This window comes from Gamsiella multidivaricata, assembly GCF_025024155.1.
Source record: "Gamsiella multidivaricata strain RSA 2152 chromosome Unknown BC939scaffold_15, whole genome shotgun sequence".
NCBI lineage: Eukaryota > Fungi > Mortierellomycota > Mortierellomycetes > Mortierellales > Mortierellaceae > Gamsiella > Gamsiella multidivaricata.
In genome coordinates, this window is record NW_026251723.1 from 194,776 (window position 1) to 218,151 (window position 23,376).

Below are 23,376 nucleotides of genomic sequence, written 5' to 3' on the forward strand. Positions count from 1 at the left end.
CAAGAAACCATGCGATACCCACACTTCAACAAGCCTTACCAAAGTCGGCCCCATCCTTGCGTCTCCACAACTTCTTCTTCTTCTTCGTCACAACGTTCTCAACAAATACTTCCTCGCAGTGTTGCTTCTTGAACTTGCGGATGAACGATGGATCCCTATGGTGAGAAACAACAGTTCATTCGGTTCTGTTAGGCAATCATCCTGCAAAAATAACTCTGGTCGTGCGACATATTCATATCTCCTGTCCATACCAGAGCTCCGAAGCAATGCCGAGGTCCTTGCAGCATCGCATTAATGCGTTGGATTTGCAGCCCTCTGTTGCTGTGGCAAGGTTGTTGGGGTCAAAGTAATCCTGTTCTCCACGAGCCGTACTGACAAATCGACCCCTGCAGATCAGCGCATATTCACGCGAAATAGTCTTGGGTGAAATAGAGTGCTCGCTTCTCGGTGCCAATCCCCATCCTATAACGTTAGAATCCGTCCGTTATTAGATTGTAGTATAGAAAGCAGTTTACTTTGTCAACTCCCAACAGCGTTCCCAGACGTACCTCCAGGACCGAATGCTTTGTTCAAGATTCTTCGGTATTTGATTTCTGGCAGATAGAGCAATCCGTCTAAAAGATGAACCAATTGAAGATGGAGCAAAGGTGTGAGTGTTTGCCCCGCAAAGCGAATAAAAGGATCAATCAGCAGATGATGCCCACAGTAGTGAGCTTTACCTGGCTTGACCTCAATATCGTCCGAATCCAAAGGGCTCATCAGCAGTTCCGCAACCTCCCTCTCGAAAGGCTCGGTAGCCATTCCTGCAAAAGAACGGGTCCAGTCCTGTCCATCTTCATTTCCATGATCTCCCATAACTGCATCCTTCAGAGACGAAGTACCGGTAGAAAAGACCTCTCCAGGTTGTTGACTGGTTGCGCCACCAATTTTGGCCAATACCTCGCTGGGCACATCATCGTCAGAGTAATCCGAATAGACCGATGGTGGAGGCGATGAGGATGAGGCCGCAGCAGCGGACACTGGCGATGCCGAAAAGGTCTTTGGGCTGAAAGAGGAGGAGGTCTCTCTGGTCGTCGAAAAATCGCTCTTGGTGTAGGCAGGCATAACGTTCGAGCCTGGGGTCTTCGCGGCGGTCGCTCGGGTCGCTTTGGAGACATATGTAGCCGTAGTCTTTGCAGACGATGCCGCGTCCTTGGCCTTGACAACATAGGTCTTTGTGGCCATGGTTCTCATGCCGAGCAGTGGCTACGATAACAGTTGGTTAAGAATCGAGTAATGAAAGGGTCGGTTTTGGTTCTGGTAAGGATTCAGCAACGAAACGCGGCCACGATAGCCAGATTCTTTACCTGAGAGAGCAGCAAGGACCGACGAGATGCAATCGATGGCAACATTGTAATGATGTTGATGATTGAATGGGTTGAGAAGGAAGGTAAGGGCTAAGTTGTGCTGGGTGCAGCGTATGCAGTTATTTACTTTTCTGGGTGGTGACTTGTGTCCGCTTGAGTCTGAGCGCAAAAATGATACAAAAATTGCTCGATGCCAACAAAAAAGAGACTGCAGAATCGGAACATCCGAGTCCAGGAAACAGGAGGGCACCTTTGAGAGCCCAAGGATACTACCAAATTGAAAAAAAAAAAAATAGTGTCGGTCGGCGCATCAAGTAAAGTCGTCTGCAGACCGGATGTACATGTGCAGTTACCATGGGCTATTCAAAGAAGCTCCAGCAGACATATACCGAGTCTGTTCACTCTGCTATCCATCCAGGTCCATACTGTTTACAGCTGTCCTGCGTGCTCTTCTTCTGTCTTTTTTCTATTGACCAACGGACCTCTGGTCTGTATCAAGCAGAAAGTATTTTTTCGGTTCGACTACGCCCAGAATAAATGAATCGTGTTCCACATATTGTATGCGAATGCATTACTGACAGATACATTGACACGATCGAATGAACGCTCTCAAAAAACTGCCTTTTTAGTTCTTTATTAAACGTAACGCATCTGCAAAGGGTTCAGGCATAGTTCATAATAAACCACTAGGACTACCCCTTGAATGGACTCACACACCTTATCATTGTAGTTGATGGGCGCTGTGTAGCCGCTTTAACGAAACCACCTTTTTGTAAAAAGGTAACCGTCCACATGAGAGGAAGAAACAACTGAGAAGCAAATACACACATTGATAAGAAACTATGAGTAGCTTCTGCGTGGTGTGCGCTGATATGAGGCGATGATGGGATGGTTTCCGACCGCCCATGACCGCGAACAAGAAAAGAAAACGCGTCGAAATTCTTTTTGGATTTCGTGTAGGACAGGACGCGTATTTACTCAGTCCGGCATATGGCCAAAAAGCTGTTTATCGGACAAAGCCACTGCTCAGAATTACCCATATACCAAAAAACTCGACCTTCCTTCCCCTCCTCATTCCTCACTCACCCCTCTCGACAGAACCACTTGATACGCACTCACACTCACACCCAATACTCTTATCTACTATATATGTCAGAGGGACGACACTCGACTACTGCATACCCATCCTCAAGAGCTCTCATCACCCACTGGAAAACCAAGCATAAACAGGACTCTTAACCTATTCGAGCCGAACCAGTGCCCACGCCCTTTCGCGACTTTCTCAAGGATCAGCTACAGTGATACAAACATGTGGTCCTCTCTCGAAAAGCTTTCCCTTTCGCCCGCCGGCATCTCCGCATCATCTCAATCCACAAAGATGGCCCTCGTCGCCGTCGCCGCTTCCGTCACCACCGCCGCAGTTCTCCTTGGATACCAAGGGACACAACGCAAACAGCGCTCGAAAAAACTCAAGGATGATTTGGGGTTGCCCAAGGGCCCTATCGCGCCATTGAAGCCATCAAGGTCTCTTGAGATAACGACTGGACACTGGGAGCAGCAGACACGATCATCACACCATCAGCGTACCGGAAGTAAAGAGGAGAAGATCACGTTTGACGAGGAGTTGGTCCTCGAGCAATTGGCCAGGAATATCGCGTTCTTGGGCGAGGAGGGCGTTCAAAAGTTGCGCGACTCCTTTGTGGTGATTGTTGGAGCAGGTTAGTCCCAGCCATGTTCATTCCATGGTTCTATCTACAGGAGATAAAGTGAATGAAAGAACTTCATTTCGCCATACTCATTTTTTTTTTTTTTTTTGCCCGCATTAACACTAGGCGGAATTGGAAGTTGGGCTGCCAGCATGTTGATCAAGAGCGGTGTCGGCAAGGTGCGCATTATCGACTTTGATCAGATCTCCCTCTCCGGATTGAACCAGCACGCAACCGCGACAAGGACAGATATTGGCACACCCAAGGCCGTTGCAATGAAGAAGCACTTCCGACTGATCGCACCCTGGGTCAAAGTCGATGCACGAGTCGAACGTCTACAGGAAGACTCTGCGGATCAATTGCTGTCAGGTATGGAGAGTGCAGTTTCCTTCGCGATCAGTGAGAAACACAAAGCCTCCTTCGACGGCTCCCCCTCGTGCTCATCTTTTTCTTTCTCATCTTTCTCATCTTTCTCGTTTCCCTGTTTTTCGTCCCTCTCTTGGAAACAAAAAAGGCAACCCTGACTATGTGGTGGACGCAATAGGAGATCTCCACACAAAGCTGCAGCTGCTGAAGTACTGCTATGAGCATAAGATCCGTGTTATAAGCTCCATGGGTGCAGGCGCCAAGGCCGATCCTTCGCGTGTGCAGATCGGCGACATTTCCGAGACCTTTGGTAAGTCGTGCACGTCTCTCCTTTCCCTCCCCCCCCCCGTAAACCTGATTTGTCCCTTTTGCGCACGGTCTCCAGTCCCCTAACGAACGACATTTTTGTCATGCTCAACTTACAGAGGACCCATTGGCAAGAGCTGTGCGTCGTCGACTGAAGAAACTAGGCGTCGACACTGGGATCGAGGTCGTCTTCTCTTCCGAAAAGCCATACAGAACCGAACCTTTGAGCACAGAACAGGATTCCAGCGATGGTGATGACAACGTCTACAAATCATTGCCCAATTTCGGACCCGATTCTCTCCTTCCAATTCTCTGCCCCTTACCAGCAATGTTTGGCATGTCCATGGCAACCTTCATCATCTGTAAAATCGCCGGCTGGAACATGGAGCCCCTTTCTGTCAAGTTTCGCATGGAACTGTACCAGCGTCTTCACCGCAACCTGAAATCCCGCGAAGAAAGTCTTTACCCAGTCTCAGGATCTGGCGCCGGTTCTGCGGGCGTGACCTTCCCATTGAACCGTCAGGATGTAGGGTATTTGGTTGAGGAGATGTTTCGAGGCAAGAGCGCCGTTTCAGGAAGTATGGATCAGATCGCGGTGTGTCGCTGGAAACAAGATGAGCCCCTTAGTTTGCTGAACACGGTCGTGTTGACGGAGAAGGAGCTGGAGAAGCATTTGGCGTTGCCTAAGGATGCGAATCTGGAGGAGGTGTATGGGAAGGACGTGGTCGAGTATGTCGAGGCGCGGTTCAGGGAAGAGGAGCAGATAAGTCGGTTGTGATCCCAAACAGTAAAACAGCTTTAACATTAAATAGAGACATTCTTGTTACAGGACATACTGGCTGTTCAGGAAGGGTTTTATTTTACAAAGGAGCGCATTGAGAACGACTCTTGTTCTTGATGCTTCCGTTTAAGTTATGTATGGCGTTTGTAAAAACATATTCGACGAGCGTGTATCTAAGCGCTGTCGGTGATGAATGATGCGCCCTTGGCGATGTTGACCTTCAGTTCTGGGATCGCAGCGTCGAGCAACGTCTGTTCATAGCTCGAGACCTGCGGCAACGGCAAAACCTTGCCCACGCCCTCGGGACCAAACTCAACGTCCTGTGCAAAGTAATCCAATCCAGTCTTCTCCTTGAACGCAGCCGTATTCTCAGCATCCGCATCCAAGTTCACATAGGTTGACTCGACCAATCCAGTCTTGCCTGCCACGGTCGCTTCAAGCAGCGTGAGCGTGAAGCGTGCACCCGCATAGGCCATCGAAAGCGTGGCGGATCCAGCACCATCCTTGGCCTTGACGACCTCATCGCCTCCGTACTGGATACGATGCGTGAGGGCATCGAGCTGGTCCTTCGAGAGGGACTCGGCGAATGAGTTGGGGAGTTGGGAGAGCAAGGGCACAATGGTGACACCGGAGTGACCACCGACAACGGTGACCCTGGTGCTAGGGTCGATCTTGGGGTTGACCTCCGAAACGAATCTGGAGGAACGGACAACGTCCAGTGTGCTAACGCCGAAAACCCTGTTTTTTTTAAAAAAAAAAAAAAAAAAAAAATGAAGATAAAGCGGGCGATAGCGTTGATCAGTCAAATGTTGTGGATGGATACCATTTTACCGCGAAAGAGAGAGAAGGAAAGTGGGGTTTGTTTGTGCCTCAAAGTGGGGACAAGATGAGTCGTTTTTCTCCTGGGGCTACAATGAACCCAGTAAACAGCACCATGCCCCATAGCGAACAGACAATATATGAAGAACGACAAGAAGGATAACTGGTCGCTCCAGCCAACCGTTGTGGAGAAAGTAAAATGCGGGGGAGTGAGAAATGCCTCAAATCCACCTCTTTCAAGAAACCTTACTTTTTGGGGTTGAAGACGCCATGCTTCTTGAGGACCTCGCAGACAATGGGAACGGTCGAGTTGACGGGGTTCGAGATCACCAGGACAAATGCTTCAGGGCAGTTCTTGGCCACACCCGTTGCAAGGTCGCGAACAATACCGGCATTGATCTATTTGTAGAGAAGAAAGTCAGCATTGCTGGTTCAAGGAGTCAATGGATAGAAAGCAGAGGCACATAGACACTCGCCTTGAAAAGATCGTCTCTGGTCATGCCAGGCTTGCGAGGTACACCAGCTATGTCATTGAGAGGACAATCGAAATGAGCCGCGGCATCCCATCAACTTTCAGTCCAACACTTAGATATGCAAAAATGTCGAAAAAAATAACTGCGCGTCAACTCACCTGGAATGACAACTGTATGGGCTCCCTTGAGGGCAGCATCCATGTCGTCCTTGCCGTGTCCAGTGACCGTGGACTTTGAGTTGATGTGGGAAAGATCTGCGGCCACACCAGGCGCGTTCACAACATCATACAACGCCAAGTCCGTGATCAAGTCCGATTGCTTCAAGAGCAACGACAGAGGCTGACCGATTCCGCCGGCGGCACCGCAAATGACAACTAGAATAGAAACAGTGTTTTCATTTTTGTTAGAGGCCTGTTCAATGTTAAACATGGACCTTTTCATAGGAGAAGATAAGGGTGCGTTACCTTTGACCATGGCGTTTCCTGAGGTTGGTGACTAAAAATGCGTGTTTATAGGCCAGAAGAGAGGGAGCGAGGTGAGATAAGTAAAGGATAAGAGTGAATGAGAAGGGAGGCAGGCGAGAATGGGTTATGTTGTTCGAGACAAAGAAAGAGGGCAAAGAAGGCCTTTTAAACCAGCAATGGCACGCTGGGTTCTTTGGTCGTTGCTGACAATTGTTCAATTATGACTCGACGGTGCATTGTGCCCAATGTCATGATCCCACCGAATACGCCATTCTCTTCTTCTGTACGATACTACGGTGGCCTTTTGTTGGTCCAGTCCTCCTTTTTTTTTTTTTTTTTTTTTTTGCTTCAACAACTCTGTCTTTCTCACGGTGCAAAATACAGAAGAAAGAGCAGAAGGCATAGTCATAACGCGTGGGATTGATCGACAAAAAAAACAATACACCACTGGCACTACCACCACCCACGGAGATTAAAAAAAAAAAAAGAAAAAGGAAATGCAGACATTGTTCTTCCTGTGGATCGTGCAGAGTGTAGACAGTCTGACATTTTCATTTCTGTTCTCCGCAGCGCTGCAGACGGACGGACAGACGGACATACCATGTTGATGTGCTTGTGTAAGGGACCGAGGGGTGCTTGTTACTGAGAGAGAGAGAGGCGGAAGGAGCAAAGGCTGGTGGCAATGGATTTGTATGGCAAGAGGGGAAGACGAGATGAAAGAAGAAGGCCCTGGGTCCCCCCCGACCGGCCCTCCCTTTTATACCCTCTCTTCCTTGCCTTCCCTTTTTGCTTCCTTCACGCGCACCCTTCCTCTGATGCAACCACACAATTACATGAACCTTGTGCCAATTAGGGCCGTGTCATCGGCAGACCAGGCCTTGGGCCTCGGAAATGAACGGCTGCTAATCTTATTGCACTCGCGTATTCTTCCGCTCATTGCCTGCAACCAAACTGTGTCCATTCAGGCAGCGTATGGACATGTACTGTACATGTACATGCAATATGCAGTTGAGCAAAAGGAAAGGGAAGGAAAGGAAAGGAAAGGGAAGGGAAGGGACGCACACGGGTGCAAGATATGACACTGCACGATAGGGTATGGGATATGGCCAGACTCAAGGTTGAGTTCAGACGGCCTCCTCCACAAGGCCCTGCCTGTCTGTCTGTTTATGGTCATCCGCAGGAGACGTCTCTGGACTCTTTCTCTCTCTCTCCCGTGCCCTCCTTCCTCGGCACCATCCACTGCGTTGCTTCTTCTTTGGTCTCAGGACATGCTATGCAGGCAGCTCCATGTCCTGGGCCATTTTGTCAAACAGTGCCTATTCGGTCTGTCTTTCTTCAGTGCAATTGAACTCCGTGTCCAGTCTTTCAATGTCCATACTCCGTCCTTGGCTTTCATGTGCATGCTTACTTTCTTGTATCCTCTCTCTTCTCCAAACACGAGCTCAGTCAAGGACAATGGTGACCATGACGACATCTCTCTCTCTCTTTTTATTTCTATTTTCTATTTTTCTATTTTTCTATTTTTCTATTTTTTGCTTGGGGCCCCTGTTGGCTGCTTTCCGGCAACTGCTTTATCGGAACATAGATTGCATTTCCCGTGTGATTTCGCGCGACAAAAAAAAGGACCAAATTAACTGTGCCCTCCCAAGACTCAACACGGGCAAATGTGGGGAGGAGGAGGAGGGGGTCTGAACACAGTTTTGGTGACACCGATCTATAGGCTGCCCGCTGCTCTTTTCTTCAGTGTTCCGTGGGTGCATTTTATCACACGTACCATGCAAGCATAACAAAACTGACGCGTCGCGTTCCCTGTTCATTCTCCTTCCACAATCGCCATCGAATTGGCAATAGCATAATGTCAATTGCATCCTCGTTTGCTCTGTTAAGAAAAAGTATTTATTGAAAACAAAACGACAATTGCGCTCTCCAAAGGAAAAATAGCCAGAATAATAAAGGTGGGACAAAAAACGACGGGTCCTCCGTTTGGTGCCCTCCTCTCTCCTTCTGCTTCCCCTCGTAAAAAGATCGCGCGCGCAAGAATAGTGCTGTATCGGCGTAACTGTTTACTTCAGCTTCTTCTTAATGCGGAGCTGGTTGGAGTGACCGCACTTCTTCTTGCGGCAGTTGGTGGCGCGAGGAGGGAGACGAGCGTAGCACTTGCGGCAGATCATCTTGTCGCAGTTGAACTTGGAGGCCAAGGCCTTGAGCGAGGGCTCAATGATACCACCACGGAGACGGAGAACCAAATGGAGGGTCGACTCCTTCTGGATGTTGTAGTCCGACAAGGTGCGGCCATCCTCGAGCTGCTTGCCGGCGAAGATCAAGCGCTGCTGGTCTGGGGGAATACCTATTGAATCGAACATATCAAACAGAAACAAAAAAAAACGATAGAAATGTCAGAACTCAAGTCCCCCTCAGTTGATACAAAAACAACTGCAGCGTCCTGTCAATAGTGCGGTAATGTGTTTTGGCGTTGCATTAAATGGCGTTGATGATGTTAATTCGCTCCTGAACTCCAATCCTGTCCTCAAATCCTCGGTCTTAAAGTGAATTTACTCAAGTTGGAGTCGATCACTTTCGCCTGTTAAATATATCATAGCCACTTCGTTGACCAATGTCCTCATTGAGGTTGCCAGTCGATAGTGGTATCGTTCTGCTGACCTCCCGTATAACATTTTCTGCTGCCAACGTGTCCACAGATCCCTGGCTATTATATTGGTTTTTGTCCGCGTGTCGGTTGTAGGTGGTGCAAGTCGCTGCTGTGTATGGCTTGAACATGATATGGATAGTAACACAAAGTAGAAAAATGACGCACCCTCCTTGTCCTGAATCTTCGCCTTGACGTTGTCGATGGTGTCGGAAGACTCCACCTCAAGGGTGATCGTCTTTCCGGTAAGGGTCTTAACGAAAATCTGCATTTTCCTATTGACGATAACAAAGCCAGCAGACACCAGAGTTGATGAGAAAAGAGTCCTTCAGCATGCTGTCTCCAAGTCATGAGAAAGATTATAGGTCGGATGTTGCTGGGTTGCTGACTAAACTGATGATGTTTTTTCATGGAACGAGTTGTCATGCCAAGCTCCTGAATGCTATAAAGACCAGCGAATAACCGCATCGACAAAGTCCAAGCCGGTAGGCGGCATCTCACTGCCTTTCATAGAGCCTTCTGCGTAATATAGGTATTTCCTGGCCGATGCCACTGATAAGCTCTAATATCATGTCAACCATTTCTGATATGCTGAGCAATGACAGCGCGACTCCTCCAGTCAATGACGTCCTGCGTGCGTTCTCCATTACTGAACTCATCGTCCGAACAATAAAGTCATGGTGCGAGTCGTATGTCGATTGTTAACGGATAAGAGAGCTGGCTGCATGGAGTCCTGATCCGATGAATGGTTGCCGCAATAGCTGGTTGAATAGCCATGACGATGTGTTGATCGATGGATGGGTCCGTTGTCCTGGTGGTCGGATGGATTTCAATGTCCCGCAACACCGCACAGCGCCGAATTGAGTTTGCACCTTTTTTTGGATGAGAAAGAGAAGGACCCACTCTGCGCAGGGAAACTGCGTTAAAATGCTCCCATATCGCACGTGATGATAATTGACCTAGCGAGAAACTTGAAGAACGAGCTCTGCTCTTTGAAACGCGTCTGCTTAACACTGCCAGAAGGCATGGCACAAGGAGCCGCATTCATGAACTTGGGCCTCAGTACTTAATCACTGTCTCCCAAGCAGTATTCAGTACGAAAGTATTTGAGAAGGTTGCTGCGATTGTTATCCTATAGGTGATCCGTGCTACTGGCCCTCATCTCCACTCGCGTCGATGAGATGGCATATCTACAAACATGGGATACCCTTCTCCACCCACGAGCGCCATGCTCTGTTTCGATTTTTATCACAGCATAGTAGACTCGGAAAAAGATGTATATTATCCACATCGCTTCATGGTGCTTATGCCCGTATGGGACTTGGAGCTATCTTTGTTCATGGGACCTGAAGATGTCATTCACACAGCTAAGAATATCGCCTCTAGTACGCTTCATATCCACAAGTTCATATAGAGGGTCTTTATCCGCTTGTCAGTCACCACAACACACTTTGCGAGATTCAATGTGGAACTGTACTGGGTCTCCACACTCTATGTTCTCTATATACTCAGCATCAACTTCCTCTCTCTCTCTCTCTCTCTCTCTCTCTCTCTCCTCGGCAGCAGATCGTGCTCCCTTCGTCTTCGCCTCTTCCAACTATATGCTTCAATTAGGCAGACAATGTTATCCTTGGGATCCCCTTAGCCATATCACGTCCTCTTCAGGTACACCTAACGATGCATCGATTCTATATTCAATGAGTAACGCTTGTGGGGCGAATCTTATCGGCACCGAAACCATCGAACCCGACCTTTTTGTCCTCACAAATATACATGGACGACCGAAGTCTTGTTACAGCGATGGAAGGATTGGAAACCCAACAATCAATTGCCAGAGCCCTGGCTTGGACACTATAGACAATAATATTTTGCGAGATTTCAATCGGTACAGGAGCCATCGAACGCAAAAGTCGCCTCTTAACGAAATCCTCAGAACTGAGCTCTTTACTGTCCCGGTCGTTTGTTCTCATGTTCTTCCTGGGCTTGCGAATGGTTATCGCTGCCCTGAAGAAGACCAAAAAAAAAAAAAAAAAAAAAAAAAAAAACTCACAGGATCCGTCACTTCACTTTAAATGCATCCCGACTACAAGATGAAGAACCATCTCCGGTCCTCCTATCTCAAAGGATGCACGCGCAGACATTCTTTGACTTGCACTTTGACTGCGACCCCACCAGACCGCAATTCGCTGTCGCATCTCTCTCGCGGTGGGAGGTGAGCAGTGGAGGGGCTATTGGCCTGTGGCGATCATGGACTGAAAATCGCCACGAACGAACTCGGCTCTAGGCTATGGCGAAGTGTAACCTTTACCAGCGTTGCGGCATATATCTTTCACGACCAAGCCTTCTGATGAACTAAAAAATAATAAAAACTATCAAGAAAAAAAAAAAAGAGACTGAAGCAGCGGCAGTGGCGATTATGGTATTCACCTTGGTCATAAGAAATTGTGAAATGTCTACCTGATCCTGTTGTGATCGTCGCTGACAATAGTTCAGAAAAAAAAAAAAAAAGTCCATAGCTTAGTTGAGCACGAGAAAACAACGGCAACATACGGCGCTGTTGCCGATCAGAACCCAGGCAAACACGATATAGCACGCAAGCCTACCGTGAGTAGCACCACTACTCCAAGGATTAGAAGGAGGGTATCAAAGTCCCTTGCCCGAGGGTATCAAAGTCCCTTGCCCCAACTTCATTTCTCGCGTGTGCTTTTTGTGTTTTCCGCAAACATTCTGCGCGGGGCAGAATGGGGGATTCGATCGTGGCTTAGGGGAAACGGTGGGTGGGTTTGCCTGAACCAAAAGAAACAAAAAAATCAAAATACACCTGTCCTTTACTTGTGTTGGCCGGCTACTTCGGGATTCGCTTTCACTCAACCGTTACTCGCCATCCTCCTATCCCTTGTCGGCTTTCTCCTCCCCACTTTTCCTTTCCTCCTCGCTTCTTATCCCCTCGTCATCGCCCTCCCGGAAACGTGCGCGAGAATCAGAACAGTATGGCCGCCGTTACCCGATCAGCTCGCAGCCTGATCTCACACTCAGGATTGCACCAGTCCCTCAAAGGATCCCTTTCCGTCGCCATCTCACACCAGGTCCGTCTCGCCTCCACAGAAGCAGCCAAGAAGGGTTCCAGCAGCATCAGCAAGAGTAAAGGGAACGATAACGCCGTCATCCTTGGACCTCAACAGGAATACATCACAGGCGTTAGCAGGCTGCGTGAGCACTATCGTGGAACCGTCCAGGACGATCTTATGGTCTTGACTTACAACCACTCCTTTAAGCCCAAGGCCAAGATCCCTGAGGGTGTTCGTGTGGAATTGAAGGGCAACAAGCACATCAAGCCAGCACCGAATGCGCCTTCCCCACGCCATATCCCGGAGCTGGTGAAGATTGATGTGCACTGTATGATGAAGGAGGCCTTGGTCAGCAAGTTCAACCTGTTGAGCGGGTTCATGGCTATTCAGTCGATCACAGGAGAAATGCCCGAGATCATCCATTCCAAGAAGGGTGTCCACCCATGGAAGCTGCGTGCCGGTAAAGCTCGGATCAATTGATGAAAAAAAGAAAAAGCAGGCAATTTGACTTTATTGGAGCAAATTGACATTGATACTCACGCTTCTCTTCTTGGCCTTTTTATTTTTATTTTTTTTAACGATCAGGCAATCCGATCGGGTGCAAGGTCACCTTGAAGGGCGACAAGATGTACCAATTCCTTGACAAGCTTGTCGAAGTTGTGCTCCCAAGGATGAAGGAATGGCCCGGCCTGCCCGAATCTGCCGGCGACGCGACAGGAAACATCGGTATGGGTTTCCCTCCCTCGGCCATGTCATTATTCCCAGAGATCGAAAGCAACTTTGACATGTTCCCAAGGATGACAGGATTCGATGTGACCTTCACGACCACCGCCAAGACCAACCTCGACGCAAGACTCTTGCTCAGTGGATTCAACATGCCCTTCCAACAAAAGATTCGTTCGCCACCAGTAGCCAAGACCGGCACATCAGCAGCAGCAGCATCACCATCATCAATAGACGCGGGATCTTCGGCGTGAGCAAAAGACGTAAGGGGAGGGTTTGAATTCTTAGAACGCATCATGGGCTTTTTTTTTAAACACAAATAAAATAAAACCATGCAAATCATTTCTTATCATTCTCGCCATTGTTCAATGTGTTGCGAATCAAATTGGTGCGGACTGAAGTGGGTTTATTAAGCATAGCATACATGAAAGCATATTTTGTCGATTGGGGGTTGTTTGAAAGATGATTAATCCGATTCCGAATCCGAGCCATAGTCGCCGATCAGCGACAATAGCGATGAAGGTTTGCTTGCTGGTTTGCTCGTTACTGTCGTCGCTCCTGTTGCCATTGCGGATGAACCTGTCGATGCCGATATTGACGATGTTAATGCTGCACTTGGCGTTGCCGTCTCTGTCGTGGCCTTGACCAGTCCAAGTGATCCACCTTGCTTACGCTTCTTGGCCAGCGGTGTCTTAAAGTCCGGGAGTGCCAAGGGCTGCGCAAACTTGGCCATGGCCACCTTGGCCGCACTGACTTCTCCCTCCACATCCTCATCCAAATCATCATTCAGTCTCTTGACTCTATCTCCATCCACATCCTTAAACACCGCTCTGGCCAATCGCTCGTCCTCCTCATCCTCTTGCTGCTGCTGTCGAAGCCGAATATCCTGCTCAGAATCGACGAGCTTATCCAACAGTGTATCCGCGTCCAATCGTTCATTCAACGCATTCCTGGTCCGGATCTCATCCAGAGCGTCCATGATCTCCATTTCTCGTTTCGAATCCTGTGTCCGGTTCTCGAGCGCCTTCATCGGGTTATTCTCCTCTTCCTCCTCACGTTCTGCGGCCGTCTTTCCTTTGCCCTCCTCATCACGCCAGGGCTCAAAGTTTCGCTGGGCACCGTTCTCGGCGACGTAGTCGGTATTGGCGGGGTCGGTCTTGAAGGTGATTTCGGCAGCACAGCGGTTACAGCGAATATAAAAGCGGAAGATCTTGATGGAGTGGTAGGTCTCGTCCGTGGTTTCTTTGCGGGCGTTGAATTTCTTGCCCTTGTAGATGTATTCGCCACAGGTGTTGCAGCGCATGGAGAACGGGGTCATGAGACGGACTTTGTGTTGGAGATCCTTCGGTTGCTTACGCCGGGGAATCAGGGCGGGATCGAAATCCGGGGGGAAGTATTTGTTGAGGACCTTGCGCTCAGACATGGTGGATCAGGAGTAGTGGTGGTAAGGGGTGATGCGAAGGGGTAGGTGGAGAGAGAGAGAAAGAGGATCGATGGGGATAGGATGGAGGAGGTATTTCAATGGGAGGCAAAGTCGTTTTGAGTGGATGGTGAGTGGGTTGGGCGCTTGAGGGGCTTGCCAAAAGTAAAATTGACTTTTTGACACAGAAAGGGATCATGCTCAGCCCAAGAAAGGATCGCCCTCAACCCCCCTCCATTCCCCAAGCGAACGAAAAAAAAAAAAAAAAAAAAAAAGCGGCCATGGACAAGACAAAGAAAGTCTGCGGCGTATGCGATACCAACCCGTCAAAGTACAAATGCCCAACCTGCACATTACCCTAGTAAGTGTCGCCATTGCAGAGGAGGTCGACGTTTGGAAATGCCCTCATTAGGGTGCCTTTTTTTTTTTTAGGATCTTGGAGCTAACATAAACTTTTGTATCCTTGATCCTCTGAACAGCTGCTCATTAGTATGTTATAAGAAGCACAAAGGTATTCACGAGCAGAGGGAAAGCAAATTGGATCATGGGATAATCTCTAAAGACAGGAAACCGATACGGAATACTGTTCATTGATCCCCATGAATCCATCATGGCTAACCCAGGATCAATTTTCTCTGTCTTCATAGAAACGCCATGTGAAAAGCCGGCACCGATTCCTGAACCAGGTACAAAGCTTCTTCCTTCCAACTCCTTGCTCAATCTTTATCGCTTTTCCCACATGGGCTAACACTCAAATCCTACGTCGTTCATACATCGGACGAAACTATCCATTCAGAAACGATCCCTGTCCCGCCTGTCGCGCCCGTACCAGACTTTCTCAAGGAAGATCCCGTCGCCCTCCTTAACGATGAACAGCTTGGCAGGATCGCACAATCGAGCAAAATCAACGAAATGCTCCAGAACGAAGGACTACGACGACTGGTAAAGATGATCGACAGCAGCGAGAACCCAGAGTATTTATTAGACAAGGCCAGGAAGGACGATCGGCGGTTCATGGAGTTTTCAGAAGAGATCTTAGCGATCGTTGGACGTGAACCTGGGGGGTCAGGGACGGAACAAGTTCTGGAGGCCATGGGCATGGGCAAGAAGTAGAGAAAAAAAGACGATGCAGAAAGATGTGTAATCATCATATTCTCTCTCTCTCTCATACGCTGGATGCTTCATAATCGCCTTTTTGGCATGGTCATTCGGTAGCTTCATTACCATTACATCTCATAATGCATTCTTTGTCTATATTTTTTTCCTCATCAATAAATTACTTTACACATAACAAAAAAAAATATTAGATGCAAAAGAGAGACAACGCTTTAATATGCCAGTGGAGGCACTGGACAGGGCCCGGTATTAACTCTTACAACGCCGGCATCTGCCTGACGACCCGTCCTTCATTCTTTGCATGCTTGACAATCAACTCAAACACTTTATCTCCCCTCCACCGCTCTGGAACCTCCTTCTTGCCCGTCACCCAGTAGTAGATATCCCAATCGGGTTCATCCATAAACTTGTCAAAGCGCTGACAATCCTCCAACGACATCTTGTTCAAGAATTCCTTTGCAAACGTCGACAATAAGAGGTCCGTCTCGAGAATTCCACGCTTGCGGGATTGGTACGTCAATCGGGCACGGATCGTTTCCAGAGATTCGTTGGGGTCGCGAGGAAGGGGTGGGAGGTTCGTGTAGGGAGTCTGGAAACCATCTGGGTCGATGTCGCGGGCATCGTCATGATCGAGCATACGCTCGGGCTGTGCGGAGGAAGTTGGAGGAGACGAGGTCGGCTTTGTGGAGAAGGAGCAGCGGTATGCAGCACTGGCGGCGGCTGAGGTAAGGGTGGGCTGGCTGCGCAGAGCGACAGTTGTCCTGAGGGCGAAAGCGGCGCGTGCTGTTGATCTGAGGATGGGGAATGAGGGCGACATGGTGATTATGTGTGGGAGTTTGTTACGAGGGAGGTGTGCGATGCAAGAGATCAGGTCGGGCTCTTCTTCGGACAGGGAGGTTGAGGATCGAACCGGGGGGGGGGGGGGGGCTAACAAGCCACCTCTCAATTGCTTCGCCCTTCGTTTGAGAATATGAAGCAATTCGTTGATCGAATGAAAATAACATATCCCATCATGATCCTAAGCAAAGATGAGAGATCCCTTGAAAAAACAAGAAAAAAAAATCAAGCAAGGAATAGTAAAAAGACGAAAGACGAACAAGAAACCTAGGAAAGAGAATAGGAATAAGAAAAAGATCAATTGTCGGTTCAAGATAGATAGCTCTAGACCCTCATCATCGTCCATCTCTTCCACGCCCGCCTACTGTCACACTGCCATAACCAAAGGAAATATCTAGATCATAGCTACACCTGAGGAAGGTTTCCTATCATGACAAAGTGGTCGCGCAAAGTCGAGACCACGATAGTCATCCAAGAAGAAAATAAGAATATAGGTACATCAGTGGATCAAGAGTTTATCCCGCAAGGGTAGACCCATAGACTGATGCTCCTCCTCCGCATCCCATGCAAGTTTAGTCCGGGGAACCATACCATGGCACATTTGAGCACAGTTACGGTGCATAGGCTATCCAAAGAAAACAAGGCCCTGTAAAAAGCGAAAGCGCTGCAAGAAGACCTTCAAGGTTCTTCTTGTCCCCTCTTTTTTTTTTTCAAGGGAACTGAATGCTGGGGGTGGTTGTTTGCCTATGGTACCCGTGCGCTGGGTCTGCTGGAAGGTCATCCATGAACTGCTCTCTGATCTCCTCTTGCTCTTGCTGCGCGAGATACGGAGATGGAAAAAAGTATTCAAGGGCAGCTATGAGCTGTACATGTACTGTACCTTGGCTTTGAATTGTACGATAAACTGGTCATTATTGCTGGTATAGTTCTCGCCATTGAATAGAGGAGTGATCTCATTGAGACGGCTCTGCTCTTTTTTTTTTTTTTTTTTCTAACTGTACAGTTTAGCTGAGTTGGCCAATCAAATAAAAGGACAAAAAGGGGGAAAGGAAAAAAAAAATGGCACAGCCCTCCGCGTGGCATCTCGCGTGCTTTTCATAAAACCCTTTTTCTTCTTCTTCTGCGCCTTCTCTCTGCCCTTGTCATTCAAACACGTATATTTGTTATCTTACTCTGTTCTTTTTGAATGTATCCACGGCGCTTTTTGCATCTTTTTCCTTTTCACTATGATGCATGCACACTGCATGCACGTCAGTCGGTCATGAGGGGGGGGGGGGGGGGGTTCGAGACTAGTCTTCTCGGCGGTATCTTTTATTTGTGCATGTGTATGTATGTTGACAAAAACAGTGATGATTCTTCCCGTTCATACAACTACCTCCTCACACAGGCACCATCTCATCTTCTTTGCGGCAGGTTATGTAATGGAAAAAAATGAGACTGTGCGACGGAAACTTTTTTTCCCGTTCATATAACTCTTCATCCGATTCATTTCCTTGGTACAACAGGCTGCAAATGTGGGATCATTGTAGGACCACCATCACGCGTACAACACATACAGACAGATACACCATTGCACATATTGAATTGTACATATTGAATTGTGTGCGTTCCATTCGCAGACTCAGCTGCAGACCCTGTGGACTCAGTCACAGCATTCAGCTGCACCACGTTCTTGGTGTGTCCCATGCGTGACCAAGGTAGTACATTTTTTCTTTTCATTTCTGATCAGGGTCCCCCATCTTCGGACTTTTTTTTTTCTGGATGGTCGATGGGGTGGTCTGGATGGGGAGGCTGAATCCTTTGCAGAGAGGCGCGGTCTATAGCCCTCATTGAAGTGTTCAATGGCGTATTTTATGTAGCCTTTGTACTTTCATTGGGAGAAATAAAAACGTGCTGTTTTTCATATAAATACCCCCTCCCATGGATCGCTTTATTCTCTTCATTCTTTATCAGCAATTTCCGTTACTTCATTCCACAGTCTCTCAACATTACGTCTTCTGCTGCCTTCTCACTGCCTGTTTTAAACTCACCCTTGAGTATCGCGTGACTACATCGTAAGTCCTATTGCTTTTGGAGTCCATTGTGGTTTCTTGGGGAATAATTCTAGTATAGGAGGGAGATATAAAAGAGAGTTGTTGGACTTCACTCCATCCTAACCACTCCAGTGATGCTGGCATGTATCATGCCGCACCAGACGTATGTCATTCTTCCAACGTTGTTTCATTTTGAATTTATTTTGGTGTCGGGATTGATGGCGAGTGTTCAATTGCTCTTTTCTCACTCGCCCATTTTCAGCCTATCCGCTACTTCCGACCACTCGCCTGTGGAGTTTTTATTTCGCTGACTTGATTCGCAGTATCTAAGGCGTAGTAAACCTTTTTTTTTTCTTTTTTTTTTTGAGTCAATTGTATGGTACAGTCTTTCATACCTGGCGTTCCTGTGCCTGCATGGATCATGCATGCAGGACTCGACAATGCTGAATAAGACCGCATAGACCAATCAGCAACCAAAAACCTCATCTACGTTTTTTTATTTTTTTATTTTTTTATTTTTTTATTTTATCCTTGTGGCCGTTGTATATCCAAATATCCAAAGACGAGGAATAAGGGTTTGTAATATGGGCTCCTACTGATGGATAGAAAAAGGGTTACATGAGATCCCCCAGATTTATTCGTTCACCGACCAATGTACGATCTATGGATGCGATCGGTCGCACTGCTGCAACGTGTCGGGTGGGGGAGATGCAAAGAAACAAAGAAACAAAGGTGTGCGCGATGAGAAAAAAACAAGAGGGGAGTTTTTTTTTCTTTTTCTTTTTCTTCTTTCTCCCTTCCTTTGCTTCTCACTCTGGGATAACTTTTTTGGTTGTACTTTCTGCAACGACAGTCCCTTTTTCTTCTTTCTTTCTCTTCTCTCTTCTTTACCCTCAATCTCATTGCTGCTGCTACTCGACTACCTCGGCGCGTCATTGCCGTCAAGCATTTAATTGCAGCTGTCCCCTCCGCTTCTTCTCATTCCCTTATTGGTACCGTATCTATTGGCGGCGTTCTTCTCTTCTTTGCATCTATCGAATCACAATCCATAGCCACCAACCGCTCAACTGGAACAGCAACAGCGGACATAGAAGGTAGCCCCAATCGCTCGCTCGCTGGTGGACGTGGATGTGTCCAGAGGAGCAATTGGAGCCGCATAAGTTGGCTCATCGTACCTGCAGATCAGTTGAATGGCGGATCCGTTACCCCACACAGCAAATAAGCATAAGCATAAGCATAAGCATAAGCATAAGCATGAGCAAAAAAAGAAAAAGGCATAAGCAAAAGCAAAAGCAAAAAAGCAAAAAAGCAAAGCAAAAAAAAAAGGGTCTACCGCTGGCGGAGGAAGCGTCCGATTGGGCAATGGGTGCATTGGGGGTCGCCTTCATTTTGGTCTGTGGGATCCATTCCGTTGTGGAGAAAGAAGAAGCGGGCGGGAACAGTGCGTGTGATGGGAATATCGTATAACAACGTATGTGGGAGTTTAACACGCTTGAATATGTGGAGTGGAGATGGAGATGGAGATGGATATGGACATGGAGGCGGGCTGTCTATGATGAAAAGGTATTAACCCTGTGTCTCCTTTCCCCTCCTTTCCTTCCTTCCCCTTCCTTCTCGCACCTCTTCTTCTTCTTCCTTCCTCCCCGCCTCCTTCCTTTCCTGTCCTCCTTCCTTGCCGCTCCTCCATTCCTTGCCGCTCCTCCATTCCTTGCCGCTCCTCCATTCCTTTTTGGCCGATTGCGTTCCTCATCCCATCCTGCCCTCTGCCCCATTCACTCTTCAGGACCACAACACCCGCCCCACCCAACGCCCCCCTCCACTTGCTCCATTTACACAACTCGACCGTGCAATGCTTATCCTTCGACACTGTCGCTTGAGCTCCGAGGACCTCATCACTTGCGAGCGGGTAAGTCCTTCAAGCACTGCTGCATACAGCCGCTGTCTTGGGATCGTCCTTTCTTCTCTGTTCTTCTCTTCTTCTCTTCTTCTCTTCAGCGTAACAGCCGCCTTTGTTGATCACATTCACTTCCCTGATCTACTCGGATGTACCAGCTAACATGCGTCTACACAAGAGGTGAATAACTTTGCTGAAGCTGACCCTATGACAACTTCCCACTGTCTGTCGTCATTCATCAATTAGGCCTTGTTAAGGTTCGTCTCCGGTCGGGCTAAACCCGTCGACTTGGACTTCAATGTCTGGGATTACACCGTGCCCGAGATTTACGGCTACACCCTCGGCATGTTCATTAAGCTGGAGCTGGTGGACTGTCTCGGGATCAGTTCGGATGAGCTGCTGGACTTCATTGTCGACGTCGATCGTGGTTACCAGGCCACGTTCTATCACTCGTTTTACCACGCAGCCGATGTCACTGCGGTCCTGTACCACATGCTACAAGGCATGCGTGCCTCCCAGTACCTGGCCAAGCCGGATATGGCTGCCTTGCTGCTCGCTGGTCTTTGCCATGATATTGGTCACGTATGTGTTTGCACGCCCTCTCTTTCTCTCTTTCTCTCTTTCTCTCTTTCTCTTTCTGTCTTTTGCGCGGCAAACCTGTTCATTCAAATGAGCACGACAATCATTTCAGCTCTCTAACCTGTCCGCTTATTTGTTTGTGTCCAATTATGCAATCTAGCCCGGACTCAACAACCTATTCCAAATCAATGCAAACACAGAGCTCGTCCAGCAATACGGAGAGGCGTCAGTCCTGGAAAAATACTCTTGCTCGCTCGCCATGGATCTCGTCACCAAACACGCCCTCTTTCGCAATATTTCTCGCTCTGCCTCATCTGTCCTGCCTGAAGGACAATCCGCAACAGAGGCCAGCATGAGGGACTCTATGATCAAGGCCATTCTCGCCACGGATATGACCTTTCACTACGATATGCTCAATAATCTGAACAACCTGGTCGAGGCAACCACCAGCCCTGAATCCTCCAGCACCTCAGACGCGGAATCAGAGTCCGACCCTGAGTTTGATGGGCATGACCTGGACACTCTCAGCAACTCTACGGATTCGACCCCTCCAACATTGACACTGACCAACTCGGCAAATGCACCAGAGAGCCCTAAAATGGACCAGCCAAAGCAAAAGACAGTTTCCATAGCACTGCCGACTTCAACCGACGTAAATCCTCACAACCATCGTCGGCGATCTTTGTGTGATTCTAACGGCTCACAGGACTCGGATGACTCGGATGACTCGAATGGCTCGGATTCGCCATCATCCTCACACTCACGCAGTTCAGATGGCCACCTGTTTACGCCCGCAGACCTTTCAGTAGAGCAGCGACAAAGTCTGTGCAACTGCTTGCTTCACGCCGCCGATATCTCGAATGCAGTCAAGCCTTGGACGGTGTGCAAGCGCTGGTCAGATCTGGTGGTACAGGAATTCTTCCGGCAGGGCGATATTGAAAAGGCACAGGATCTGCCCGTGTCCCCCAACATGGATCGGGACCAACACAACCAACCACAGATCTCATTAGGCTTTGGCGACTTTGTGGTGCAACCATATTTTGAGGCGCTCGTCGATCTCCTACCTGCGGCATCGCCTGTCCTAAAATCACTGGCGAGCAACCGTGTTCAATGGTTGGCGCTTCAAAAGTCGAGTCAGCATTTTGGAAACGACCCTTACTTGACGGTGGATCCGCTCGAGGAGCCGAGTCTGACAAGGCGCTCCAGCTCTCCAATGCTGTCGGATATGCCCGCTGGTCGTCGCGTTTCAGGTGCGTTTCGAACTCTATCAACATTAGACATGTGTATTTATTTTAAGGAGCTGCTCTCAGAAAGTTGAAAAGTTAATCTTTGTATTTTTTTTATTTTTTATTTTTTCTATTTCCTTTTAGTGGCGGCGGGTGTGCTATTACTGGACGACAGTCGGTCCTTCCGGACCCCACATCGCAGACTACGACACTCGACCAACACTGAAGCTCCGACGGGATTGCCACGAAGGATGAAGCGATCGCTCTCGAACCGGTCGCTATCGACCAGCATGCAGAACCTCCATACCCACAGCACAAGGTCGAGTTACTCCTCAGGAAGAACGGCGCAGGGACAGGATATCTTGATATCGGCCCTGAAACGGCAGGCGTCCTTGACAGAGCGAGACATGTCCTCGGCCGCCTATCTCTCTCACCACGATCAACTCAGTAACCTTGCAGCCGAGGTGGCCGCCTCGCACTATGCACAGCGCACAACCACACCACCGCCACATATCTTTCCCAACTACGAGCCCGAAGTCACAAAGACACAGGATCAACAGCAACAGCAACAGCAACAGCGGCTCAAGAATAGCGGAGGAACGTTCCGCCAGAAGCGTCTTGCCAGTTTGCAGGTCGGCAGTCCGGTTCTGAACAACGATCGCCAGGACTTTAATGACGGATATACGATCCTGAAGAAGGGTCCGCCGGCGGTTTCGGATCATATACCCAGCATTCATGATGAACCGCTTTCGACGACGCCCCCTGGATCTCAATTATATCATTCCGGTCAGAATCCTGGATCAGCAGGCAACCGGATCAGTACGCCTGCAGTCATGATGAGCAAGATCAAGTACGACTGGGCGCTTTCGCCAACGTTGCCCGAAATCCCTGTGGTATCTCGATTCGGATTTGGACCGCTGGATAATATCGAGGGTCCTGGACTGGGTCTGGAGCCTGTACAGATTGCAGAGGGACATCCGATATCGGAGCCGCCAACGCCGTTTTTATCGGAGCAAAATCCGTCGTTGACCACGACGACTGTCAAGATGATGGGAGCTGATAACATTGAGCGAAGGAGCGCGGCGCCGGTGTTGATGAACGGAGATGTCTTGAAGGTGCCATCTTTAGGACCGCTGGGTGGGTCGTTAAGTGCGCCTGCGGTTCCGACAGAGGCTGATTTCAAAGAGGGCGACAAGTCTATGTCGACGAGGAGGGATGCTTAATGTTTGGCGGATGGAGAAAATCGTGAGGGGGGCAATATGTCTTGTCGCGTATATTTCTTCTTTCTTTCGTTCTTGCTTGTTTTTTCATACCACTGTGTATATATTCCCCTTTCTATTTCCCCCCCCCCCCCCCTTTTTTTTTTCGTCGTTGTATATAGAATCAAATAGTCATACATTCATAAAAAAAAAAAAAATGAAAGACGAAAAAAACGCTCTTGCAAAAGTTCATGTAAACTACCAGGCTAGGAGACCTGCCAACACGATACAAAAAAAAAAATGAAGAAATAAAGTACCCCACCCTGACCTGCAGCTTTCTCCCTTCCCACGTTCGAATCATGGGATAGGATGT

At 48.5% G+C, this 23,376-nt stretch overlaps 11 protein-coding genes across 11 annotated transcripts; 5 read left to right on the forward strand and 6 right to left on the reverse strand.

Moving 5' to 3' along the window:
• Positions 1–25: 25 nt before the first annotated feature.
• BC939DRAFT_394419 (mitochondrial genome maintenance MGM101) lies at positions 26–855 on the reverse strand (the record flags this gene model as incomplete). The annotated part of the gene is made up of 4 exons (XM_051552153.1): positions 26–155; positions 252–462; positions 549–614; positions 720–855. 4 exons carry the CDS (start codon positions 853–855, stop codon positions 26–28), a joined length of 543 nt encoding a protein of 180 aa, XP_051414777.1.
• A 1,499-nt stretch (positions 856–2,354) lies between these two features.
• BC939DRAFT_490953 (uncharacterized protein) lies at positions 2,355–4,548 on the forward strand. The gene is made up of 4 exons (XM_051559472.1): positions 2,355–3,064; positions 3,179–3,421; positions 3,567–3,728; positions 3,844–4,548. The coding sequence occupies exons 1-4, from the start codon at positions 2,656–2,658 to the stop codon at positions 4,500–4,502; spliced, it is 1,473 nt and encodes a 490-aa protein (XP_051414778.1). The 5' UTR covers positions 2,355–2,655; the 3' UTR covers positions 4,503–4,548.
• Positions 4,549–4,557: 9 nt separating this feature from the next.
• Positions 4,558–6,597, reverse strand: BC939DRAFT_443798 (malate dehydrogenase, NAD-dependent). The gene is made up of 5 exons (XM_051554587.1): positions 6,262–6,597; positions 5,956–6,171; positions 5,801–5,847; positions 5,575–5,723; positions 4,558–5,243 (listed from the first exon to the last, which is right to left on the reverse strand). The coding sequence occupies exons 1-5, from the start codon at positions 6,269–6,271 to the stop codon at positions 4,679–4,681; spliced, it is 987 nt and encodes a 328-aa protein (XP_051414779.1). The 5' UTR covers positions 6,272–6,597; the 3' UTR covers positions 4,558–4,678.
• A 1,727-nt stretch (positions 6,598–8,324) lies between these two features.
• Positions 8,325–9,179, reverse strand: BC939DRAFT_394516 (ubiquitin-60S ribosomal protein L40 fusion protein; the record flags this gene model as incomplete). Its single annotated transcript, XM_051552160.1, has 2 exons — positions 8,325–8,608; positions 9,077–9,179. 2 exons carry the CDS (start codon positions 9,177–9,179, stop codon positions 8,325–8,327), a joined length of 387 nt encoding a protein of 128 aa, XP_051414780.1.
• A 556-nt stretch (positions 9,180–9,735) lies between these two features.
• Positions 9,736–10,159, reverse strand: BC939DRAFT_443802 (uncharacterized protein; the record flags this gene model as incomplete). Its single annotated transcript, XM_051554588.1, has 1 exon — positions 9,736–10,159. A coding segment is annotated over exon 1 (215 nt), but the record flags the coding sequence as incomplete, so codon positions are not given.
• Positions 10,160–11,660: 1,501 nt separating this feature from the next.
• BC939DRAFT_490955 (ribosomal protein L5 domain-containing protein) lies at positions 11,661–13,035 on the forward strand. The gene is made up of 2 exons (XM_051559473.1): positions 11,661–12,436; positions 12,562–13,035. The coding sequence occupies exons 1-2, from the start codon at positions 11,899–11,901 to the stop codon at positions 12,951–12,953; spliced, it is 930 nt and encodes a 309-aa protein (XP_051414782.1). The 5' UTR covers positions 11,661–11,898; the 3' UTR covers positions 12,954–13,035.
• Positions 13,036–13,089: 54 nt separating this feature from the next.
• Positions 13,090–14,272, reverse strand: BC939DRAFT_443804 (CWC16 protein). Its single transcript, XM_051554589.1, has one exon. The coding sequence runs from the start codon at positions 14,120–14,122 to the stop codon at positions 13,166–13,168; it is 957 nt and encodes a 318-aa protein (XP_051414783.1). The 5' UTR covers positions 14,123–14,272; the 3' UTR covers positions 13,090–13,165.
• Positions 14,220–15,416, forward strand: BC939DRAFT_70059 (uncharacterized protein). The gene is made up of 4 exons (XM_051561845.1): positions 14,220–14,480; positions 14,599–14,630; positions 14,767–14,805; positions 14,916–15,416. The coding sequence occupies exons 1-4, from the start codon at positions 14,317–14,319 to the stop codon at positions 15,230–15,232; spliced, it is 552 nt and encodes a 183-aa protein (XP_051414784.1). The 5' UTR covers positions 14,220–14,316; the 3' UTR covers positions 15,233–15,416.
• Positions 15,417–15,491: 75 nt separating this feature from the next.
• BC939DRAFT_394406 (Flavinator of succinate dehydrogenase-domain-containing protein) lies at positions 15,492–15,872 on the reverse strand (the record flags this gene model as incomplete). The annotated part of the gene is made up of 1 exon (XM_051552151.1): positions 15,492–15,872. One exon carries the CDS (start codon positions 15,870–15,872, stop codon positions 15,492–15,494), a length of 381 nt encoding a protein of 126 aa, XP_051414785.1.
• A 4,082-nt stretch (positions 15,873–19,954) lies between these two features.
• Positions 19,955–21,896, forward strand: BC939DRAFT_394428 (uncharacterized protein; the record flags this gene model as incomplete). Its single annotated transcript, XM_051552155.1, has 3 exons — positions 19,955–20,011; positions 20,246–20,581; positions 20,739–21,896. The coding sequence occupies 3 exons, from the start codon at positions 19,955–19,957 to the stop codon at positions 21,894–21,896; spliced, it is 1,551 nt and encodes a 516-aa protein (XP_051414786.1).
• Positions 21,897–22,062: 166 nt separating this feature from the next.
• Positions 22,063–23,156, forward strand: BC939DRAFT_443810 (uncharacterized protein). Its single transcript, XM_051554590.1, has one exon. It carries the CDS (start codon positions 22,095–22,097, stop codon positions 23,025–23,027), a length of 933 nt encoding a protein of 310 aa, XP_051414787.1. The 5' UTR covers positions 22,063–22,094; the 3' UTR covers positions 23,028–23,156.
• The last annotated feature ends 220 nt before the right edge of the window (positions 23,157–23,376 follow it).

Coding starts and splice junctions, on each gene's coding strand:
- BC939DRAFT_443804 (XM_051554589.1), bottom strand. CDS start 14,122: ATGTCTGAGCGCAAGGTCCTCAACAAATACTTCCCCCCGGATTTCGAT.
- BC939DRAFT_490953 (XM_051559472.1), top strand. CDS start 2,656: ATGTGGTCCTCTCTCGAAAAGCTTTCCCTTTCGCCCGCCGGCATCTCC. Junction 3,422..3,566: donor TGCGGATCAATTGCTGTCAG/GTATGGAGAGTG, acceptor GAAACAAAAAAG/GCAACCCTGACTATGTGGTG. Junction 3,729..3,843: donor CGACATTTCCGAGACCTTTG/GTAAGTCGTGCA, acceptor CTCAACTTACAG/AGGACCCATTGGCAAGAGCT.
- BC939DRAFT_443798 (XM_051554587.1), bottom strand. Junction 5,848..5,955: donor CCATACAGTTGTCATTCCAG/GTGAGTTGACGC, acceptor TCAATGACATAG/CTGGTGTACCTCGCAAGCCT. Junction 5,724..5,800: donor CCAGAGACGATCTTTTCAAG/GCGAGTGTCTAT, acceptor CTCTACAAATAG/ATCAATGCCGGTATTGTTCG.
- BC939DRAFT_490955 (XM_051559473.1), top strand. CDS start 11,899: ATGGCCGCCGTTACCCGATCAGCTCGCAGCCTGATCTCACACTCAGGA. Junction 12,437..12,561: donor CCCATGGAAGCTGCGTGCCG/GTAAAGCTCGGA, acceptor TTTAACGATCAG/GCAATCCGATCGGGTGCAAG.
- BC939DRAFT_70059 (XM_051561845.1), top strand. CDS start 14,317: ATGCTCAGCCCAAGAAAGGATCGCCCTCAACCCCCCTCCATTCCCCAA. Junction 14,481..14,598: donor CCAACCTGCACATTACCCTA/GTAAGTGTCGCC, acceptor TCCTCTGAACAG/CTGCTCATTAGTATGTTATA. Junction 14,806..14,915: donor GGCACCGATTCCTGAACCAG/GTACAAAGCTTC, acceptor CTATCCATTCAG/AAACGATCCCTGTCCCGCCT.
- BC939DRAFT_443810 (XM_051554590.1), top strand. CDS start 22,095: ATGCAGAACCTCCATACCCACAGCACAAGGTCGAGTTACTCCTCAGGA.